Source organism: Octopus bimaculoides, chromosome 24, assembly GCF_001194135.2.
Source record: "Octopus bimaculoides isolate UCB-OBI-ISO-001 chromosome 24, ASM119413v2, whole genome shotgun sequence".
Taxonomy (NCBI): Eukaryota; Metazoa; Mollusca; class Cephalopoda; order Octopoda; family Octopodidae; genus Octopus; species Octopus bimaculoides.
The window spans coordinates 17,154,477-17,163,876 of NC_069004.1; the positions used below are offsets into that span (position 1 = coordinate 17,154,477).

The following is a 9,400-nucleotide window of genomic DNA, read 5'->3' on the forward strand; positions in this document are numbered from 1 at the left end:
TTATATATATATATAGAGAGAGAGATAGATAGATAGATAGATAGATAGATAGATAGACAGACCTATTTATATATGTGTGTGTGTGTGTGTGTGTATACATGCAGACACACGCTCATACATATGCACACAGCAATACCAACGCACTCACACACTTGTCACCTTGCGTGACCATCAAATCTAACTGCAACTGCTAACCTAGCCAGGCCACTCCCTTATACAAACATCACTCACATAAACACAAAGGCACACAGATTCTACCACATACACACACTGGTCATTTTCACACTCTCCTACCTTAAAAACACCACTTTCTCTGTATCTCTCTCCACTTCTGGTCACTTCAGCCATGTAACCACACATGTCCTTTTCTTGGACTTTTTCCTTCTCTCTGGACCTTTCCTCTCTCCTTTTTCTGATGCTCAAAACATTATACACCCTCTCTTTTTTTCATCTTATACTGAGTGTCACGTTAATACATTCCACATGTATGACCTTTTGACTTCTGTTGTTTTTGTTTTTATTTTCATTTTTGATTTGCCTCTATATATATATATATATATATATATATATATATAGATATAGATTTAGATATAGATATATATATATGTAGATATATATTCTTTTACTTGTTTCAGTTGTGTGACTGCAGCTATGCTGGAGCACCACCTTAAATATATATATATATATATATACATATATACATACATATATAAAATTATAATTTAGGGTATCTAAGAGATACCACCATGCTGAAAATAGCAGCCAGTACGAATGGTTTTGATAAGCGGTGTCAAGTTTTACAATTCTGTAAATAATAATAATGCAAATGACTAAGGAAAATAGTCTAATAATGGGGCTTATAAGCCCTCGACAGAATCTGCATTCCTTGTTAACATTATTATTTACGGAATTGTAAAACTTGACACTGCTTAACAAAACCATTTGCACCGAAAACATATAAAGTTTGTTTACAAAAACAACTATGAACTAATTTAGTTCTTAAATTTGTCAGAAAGAAACAGGCTGGTTCGCTGGTGTAATCGGTAACACACTTAGTCGCTTTAACAAAGGGATGTGGGTTCAAGTCCCATACGTACAGGAAAGCCTAATTTTTTCTGTTTATATGCCCCATTATTAGACTATTTTCGTTAGTCATTTGCATGGTGATCACTATCAGCTTTAAGCTTATAAAAAATTACTATTGTTATATATATATATATATATATACACACATTTGTTTGTGTTAGTCAGTTTACACTTTTCCTCGTGTTCACATATATGTACTGATTTTAAACAAAGACCTCACAATTCATACAGTTGGTACCCTTTGTTTGTAGTCCATCACAAAAGCATGTGTGGGCTGTTTGTTGTTCAACAGCCTGGTGCATTATTATCTTGCATGGAAACAGATGAAGCTTAGCATCAGGAAGGGCAGCCAGCCATAGAAAAATATCTACTTCAACATAGTCTCATATGACCCATACAAGCATGGAAAGTATACATTAAAACAATGATAATGATAGCGATGACAATAACAACAACAACAGTCTTCTGCACTATTTTCATCTACCAAATTTTACTCATGTCATTGGTCAAAGCAAGTTTATGTTTGAAGATACTACTCGAGGTAGTGTGCTGTGGGATCAAGCCTAGAACCATGTGGTTGTGAAACAAACACCTCAACCGCTTCTTCTCTATGCCTCATGGCATCAATGTTTGTTTTTTATATACTTTCTATTTCCTGTCCTCTGGCTCATTGGTTCCTATCAAACCATCCAACCCATGCCACCATGGAAAACTGACATTCATAATGATGATAGTGGTGATATATCATGTGGTCAACTCACCATTATATTGTAGTTAAAGATTCAAACATATAACACAACTTGATAGCCAGCAAGGTGGGGGCTTGTAAATATCCCCACTCTCACCTGTGCAGGGTTAGGGTTAGGGTTAGGGTTAGGGTTAGGGTTGGCATCACACTTGAATGGGGAAGTTTCCATCCTTCATCTAAGTTTATGGTACAAGAGTCCCAGCACCTTGTAGAGGAGCCACTGACTGTATCTAGCTATTTGGTTTCCTCCATTAGCTCCTGCTCTTTATCTGTAAGGGTTGTAACTTCCCAATTCCCAACCATTAATGGTTGCCCCTCCTGGATCCACTACAGGGGATACCCATCCTTTGTGCTTCCACCCAATGCCCTCCAGAAGAAGCTGCAGGCTTATTGCTGGTTGTTTTGGCTTTGGGTGGACACTGAAATATATTTTTCAAACAGACCATTTTGCCTAAAACCTGAATGTGTCCCTTGTTAACCTGTGTGATGGACAATACAGTACAATTATTCTTTTGAACACCTTTCATTTTGCAGTTTTTTGTGGTCTTATTAGCACCTGGTATGAAGCAGGTATATGAATTTGACTCAAAAAATAACAACTAGTAATCTACAAACATACATTTGTATTTATTTACTTTCTCTTTCTTTTTCTTTTCCAGTCAGGATGCAAATCCTGGTTTGCTCACCGTTACATTTTAGTACACAACTCAAAGTACTTCCAAGCCTTAATACTGATCAATTCTCCAAAACATATAGATGATGTTCAATTGATATTGATTCCTTACATTCATCCTGACCTCATCAACCAAATCTTGCAGTTCATTTATACAAATACCTGTGATTTGTTAACCGTTGGCAAGCAGTTTATTTGGAGTGTGGAGCCTGACATACATGTGAGCCAGTGTCGGTTCTGTAGAGACAATCAAATGATACAAACTGAATCCACTGATCCTATTGCACTCCTTGTGCAATTGGCAAAAAAGCTTGAACTTAATGAACTCGTTCAAAGGTTTGTTAAGTAATTTGTGTTTTAATTTTACTTCAATTTTGTTTTTATTTTTGAATTTCTGTTCATTTTAAAATTATCTCTTCAAAGTCAATGTGTAAAGACAATTAATGCTCGCTGCTTTGGTATGGTTTCTATGGCTGGATGCTCTTCCTAGTGCCAACCATTTTTACAGAGTGTACTGGGTGCTTTTTATATGATACCAATGCTGGCGAGGTCACCTAATAATTTGCAAGACAAAGACCCATCAACTGAGATGGGGAGTAATATTGAAGGAGGTGATGAGAAATTAAACAATGATACAAGGACAGAAACAAATGTCTTGCTGTAGAGGAGATATATGGCTATCACAGTCAGAGGGGTGAGAGAGAGAGAGAGAGAAGATAGAGGTGAAAGCGTACCAGGGCATACCTTCAAGGTACAGGAAGGTGAATATAAGTGTAGAGGTAGAGGGGATTGGACAGGGTTAATGAGCAGGGAGTTCACGCAAGGAGAGTAGTAGATAGAAGGGAGAGGAAGGGGAATGCAATGAGTAGTGAACATGGGTGTACAGGGAGTGGCAGGGGAGGAAAAAAGAGGGAAGTGACAAAGCTGCAGGAACAGTAAATGATGAGATATAGTTTGTCTCATTGGGTGGCGTGAATTAATGTAATGTGTGGGTGGAAAGGACATAATATTCTGCACTTCTAGAACTCAGTTTCACTGTGGTGGTTGGGTCTTCTCAAGAATTTCATATTGTCAGAAATCTCGATCTCTTGTCTCCTCTTCTGTGAGGTTCAACATCTTGTGATCAGCTTTCACTCCTTCATCCCTGTCGTCCTGGGTCTCCCTCTTCCACAGGTTCCATCTACTTTAAGCAATCAGCACTTCTTTATACAGTTGTCCTCATCCATATGCATCACATGACCAAACCATCATAGTCTTCCCTCTTGTCTACTACACCTGATTCCTCTTAGCCTAACTTTTCTTGCAACACATTTGCACTTTGTTGTACATGCATACTGATGTTGCACACTTGTTGCAGCATACTAGCTTCATTCTTTGCCAGTCTTCACATTCAGGACCCACACCTTACTACCATACAGCATAACCATTCATACACAAGCATTATACAATCTGCTTTTGTTGCCAACTGAGGTTCTCTGCACTTTCTCTATTCTTATTCTAGCAACTATACTTTCAAAACATCCTCCTCCACTGCTAATTTGCTCACCTAGTAACAGAAACTATGTTCAACCTCTAGTGAACCTCCTGGGCATTGGAGAAAATCTAATCCTCATGTGTCTATAGTGTTCATTATTCCTGTGCATCTGCCACATACAAAGACTACTTTCTTTGTTAACCTACCTGTGATTCCACTCCACCTTTTATGTGTCCATAGCTTGCGTTGGGTGCATTGAGTGGAATTTCTTCCAACACCTTTCCTATCTATTGAGCAGGGCCATTTAACTGACGGAAAGAGTCTTATCTGTTTTCTTGATAACTACAACTTTGATCTTTGCTAGTTTAACTTTAAGGCCCTTTCATTCCAAGACTAGCTTCCATACCTGGAATTTGTGTGTGTGTGTGTGTGTGTGTCTCCTTGCAGTTTGTAAATGATCATCACTATCATACAAGCTGTGACAGTCATTTCCAATATTCTGTGAGACCATGTCTGACCATGGGGGAAATATTACATTGCTTGGAAACAGATGAAGGTTGGTGACAGGAAGGGCATCCAATCACAGAAAATCTGCTTCAAATAAATTCTGACTCATGCAAGCATGGAAAGTGGACATTAAGATAATAATGATGTTGATGATGGTGGTGGCAGTGGTGGTGGCTGTAACAGCAGCGGCAGCAATGATGATGATGATGATGATGATCCAACACCAGGAATTTCTGAATGGTTAGACAAGATGTAGTCAATTAAATCAGTCCTCACCATTAATTCTCCACATTACTTGATTGGCACTTTATGTCATTGACTCTGGAAGGATGAAAAGAAAAGCTAATCTTGGCAGGAATTGAACTCAGAGCATAAATGAAAGTGATTAATTTCCACCAAAACAGCTTGACTGCCATTCTCTCGATTCTGTCAAAGCCTTTTTACTGTAGTAGTAGTGGTGGTGGTGGCGGCGCCACCAGTAGTAGTAGTTTAGCCCCAGATCAAAATTTGATCAAGCAGACTCAGATGGAAGCCATTCCAGCAGTAGCCATCCTATTGTGATTTTTATATTTTTTTTACTTTAGGTATATTTAATAAGGACATCATTATTCAAGATGTGCTTCCTTTTATAAGATAGTAGGGTAAGATTTTATGGACATTTGTTTACTATTTCATGCAGCTGAAGCAGATACATAAGGTTCTCTTTGTTGGCTCATCCAAATTATATGTGAAATAGTATACCATCCTTTCTGTCTGTTGCTTTTATATTTTATATATTCTGTTTGTAACCCTACACAGCTAGAATTGGTGGCAATGGTGTACATGGAATCAGGCTTCGGGAATAATGTTTGCATTGCAGACTGGGCTATGATGATGATGATGATAATGATAGTTCAACAATGCCTTTCTCACTCTCACATTAACAACAACTCTAGTGTCAACAACAAGAACGATACAAGATAAATAATTCTTGTTCCCTTATATTATTAATCTTTTCTACTCTTGGCACAAGGCCTGAAATTTTGGGGGAGGGGGCCTGTCGATTAGATCGACCCCAGTATGCAACTGGTACTGAATTTATCGACCCCAGAAGGTTGAAAGGCAAAGTTGACCTCAGCGGAATTTGAACCCAGAACATAAAGACAGACAATATACTGCTAAGCATTTCACCCGACGGGCTAACGTTTCTGCCAGCTCACCGCATTCCTAATATTAATAATGTATGAAACAATGGTTCAGTTTTGATTTTTTTTTTTTTTTTTTTTTTTTTTTGTCTTTTGAAGGTTAGATAATGTGTGTCTGTATGAGAACAAAGTTTACTTCAAGAAGAAAGTGAGAAGGCTTTCATTCAGTGAACCAAAATTTGATCGATCAGCTTTGTAAGTATTTAATATTGATATACCCAGCCTCTGCTCAAATATCATATAATAAATTTCTACTTCAAATTTCTTCTAAGTCTAAAAGCTATATTATACATTACAATTCTCTGCTGTACTCTCCTATACTGCTTTATACTGTACTGTTCCAAAACAATTAGAATGCAACTTTTCTGTAACAGAATAACTCTCCACCTTTGTAATGACACTATCATATTTTCAATCAGTGAAGTGGAACCAAAATAATACAGAGAAAATGTTTATGCCATGTGATGAGATTTATCAGTGATTTACAACAAAGAGCTACATAGCAGCAGAGCTAGGCATGGCTATTTTGGACCCATGCAATTTTATGCAAATACTGTATTATGTCACTCTCTATTAGCGCCCCCTTGGGAGTATTTTGAGCTCCCAGCAAGATAACAAATGTCAAGGGGGTACTGTAGAGAGTACTGAGTGTATAATGATGGGTGGTGGCATGATTTTTCTTTGAAATAAAATATTTGAATCAGATACAATACTTGTATGTTAAACACATTTTCAGAAAAATCTTTGACAGGATTAAAATGAGTCAGACATTGTATTTTTAGTGAGTAGAAACATCGCTGATGATATGCCAAGCTCCAATAGATTTTCATTATATAAGTTCCTGCTTCCTTTAGTAATCATTTGTCCCTTTGTCTGTTTGTATGTATGAACGTATATACAGACAGGCTGCAGAGAACAACTGATTCCTTCCAGTCTCTTTAGTCTCGTGTCTGGTCCTAGCATGGCATCTCAAAGCAAACAAAAATTGCTGTGTACCATGCATGTGTACTCACATTGCTCCTTTACTTATGTGAGGCATGGACCCTTTGCAAACATCATGTAAGGGTCCTTGAACGCTTTCATCAGAGATGTCTCAGACACATTGTGAATGTTGGCTGGACCTTAAAAATTCTAGACACACAGGTCCTGAGGACAGCTGATATCTTGAGTATTGAGGCGATGGTGCACAAGCAACGGTTACGTTGGACTGGATATCTTATTAGAATGAAGGATAGCAGAATCCCTAAGCAGATGCTATATGGAGAACTTGTGAATTAAGGACTGTGTTAGGTCCTCATTCAAGGCCTGTGATATGCAGGAGACTGACTGGGAGAGCAATGCCTGGCATTGCCACAGATGGAGGAAGCAGGTAAAGGAGGGGGTCAACACATTTGAGAGAGCACGTATTCAACATGAATAACTTAAGTGTGCTGCTTGAAAGTGCACAGCTCGTATAGTGAATGGGGAAAGCTTGGTTTGCAATGTTTGCAGTCGTGTATGCTTGTCAAGAGCAGGGCTCATTAGCCACCAACTGAGCCGCAAATACAAAATTTAAGTTAGTCCTAGAGCACACAATGTTCCTGAAGGTCAGCAATGGTCTTCGTAGGTCACAAGTGGATGGCCATCATCATGAATGTACATACAGACAAATATATTTCTCAACACTATCATTAAAGACAGAACAAAAATATGAATCTCTATTCTGTCCATCTCTCTCTCCTCTCTCCCTCTCTCTCTCTATCTATTTGTCTATTTATCTGTATACTTAAATATATACAGACATACACACAGGTGTGTGTGTGTATATATATATATATATATATATATATATAAATGACAAGAGTATTATCTGTCTGGATGTACATAGACATACATATATATTTTTTTGCAGGCATTAAGCTACCACCTCTGAAAATGATAAATTTCTTCTTTTAAAAGAAGTAAGTTTATTACAAACTGGAGAGAAAACTTAATAAAACCAGCTAATAAATAATTCTATTTTGAAACATTGGCTCTTGAGGAACATTGCATAAAGCTATAATTAGTAGCAAGTAAATTTGGGGTTGAAAATCCCTTTTGGACAGAGAAAGTTGTAGGCAAGCTTTGACTTTCTCTTTCCCAAAGGGTTTTTCAACCCAATATACACATGCAGTTATTTATAGCTTTTTGTGATGTGCTTCGAGAGCCAATATTCCCCAAAAGATTTATTTCACATTCTCTTTAAAATTTTTTAATTCTTACCAATAAATGTTTGTTTTTCTCTGTTAAATTTTAATAAGTTACTTTTTTCACAATAAGAAATGCTGTCTATTTATCTGTCTGTCTGTCACTGTGTTTTCACCACAATCTCTTACCAAGTACACCCCACTCTGAAAGAAAATGATGAATCTACATTCTTTAAATTTCTCTTAAGAAAACTTAGGAATAAATACTCATTTTTCTCTCTTAAATTTAAATAAGTTATTCTCTTTACAATTATACTACTATCTGCACACATGGTCAATTGCCTGTTGTTCTCCGTAGGGTTTGTGATCCATCAGATGTAAAGATTTTTTTCTGAACAAAATCAATTTACTACACCAAAAGAATCTCACAGGCATCCAATCGTAGAAACATTAAATTCCATTAAAAAAATTGTATATAGCTGCCATTGAGGAAGTACTATCTGCACATGCGCAAGGGACTTGCCTTTCCAGAAGCCCCTTGAGTGCGCATGCGTAGTAAAACTAGTACTTAAAGAGTTTGTTTCACTTTGTAAGCCTCTTGGGCGCAACACCTTCGACATGACAACACCTCGCTCCTCATCGAAGCACTCTTCACCATGATGCTATCGATATGATAGCTATTAGCTCCTCTGGCATGCATCAAGGAAGCTCTTAACCTTCCAATACCAATTACAACTTAATCAGTGGCTGCTAAACTGAATGACAGGATTTGTAAAACCAAGCATCACCAAAAATAAAGCTTATTTTTATTACATTATTAATCGTTCTACTGTTCCTTCATATATAATTATGTTGAAAGGTGATAGAGAGAGAGACTAATGTCTCTATGGCAACTATCAACTTTTTACATTTCCATAAAAATTTAACACAGGGGACTATATTGTCTTTGTGAATATCTATAAGTTGCACAAACTTGGTGAGATGATATAAGTACATCGTCGTCGTCGTCGTTTAACGTCCGCTTTCCATGCTAGCATGGGTTGGACGATTTGACTGAGGACTGGTGAAACCGGATGGCAACACCAGGCTCCAATCCAATTTGGCAGAGTTTCTACAGCTGGATGCCCTTCCTAACGCCAACCACTCAGAGAGTGTAGTGGGTGCTTTTACCTGTCACCCGCACGAATAAATTACTGTTCATAGTTAGCTTCTGTTTGATTAAAACAATTTGCTATTTTTACTCTGAAAAACTTAGGGAAAGAATATAAAATGTCATTCTCATATCTTTCTCTCTTGCATTCTCTGTCTCTCACTCATATTCTTTCTCTCTCTCTCTCCCTGGCCAGCTCAGCTTTGTCAGATGTGACAATCAAGTGCAGTGACAGTAAGGATCAGTTCAAATGTCACAAGTGTGTCCTTATCGCTCGATCAGAATATTTCAGAAGTATGTTCTCTTGTGTTTGGAGAGAGGTAAGTCATTAAACATTTATTACTTGCACACACACACACACACACACATGCACATGTACACACACACGCACATGCACACACATACACGCGTGC

At 37.6% G+C, this 9,400-nt stretch overlaps 1 protein-coding gene across 1 annotated transcript in view; it reads left to right on the forward strand.

The window, feature by feature from the left end:
* Nucleotides 1–9,400, forward strand: part of LOC106879132 (inhibitor of Bruton tyrosine kinase) — a 74,643-nt gene that overhangs the window by 37,354 nt on the left and 27,889 nt on the right. Inside the window, exons 12-15 of the mRNA XM_052976525.1 lie at nucleotides 1,013–1,022; nucleotides 2,494–2,843; nucleotides 5,772–5,867; nucleotides 9,184–9,307. Coding sequence (XP_052832485.1) covers nucleotides 1,013–1,022; nucleotides 2,494–2,843; nucleotides 5,772–5,867; nucleotides 9,184–9,307 — 580 coding nt within the window. The remainder of the gene's footprint in view (nucleotides 1–1,012; nucleotides 1,023–2,493; nucleotides 2,844–5,771; nucleotides 5,868–9,183; nucleotides 9,308–9,400) is intronic.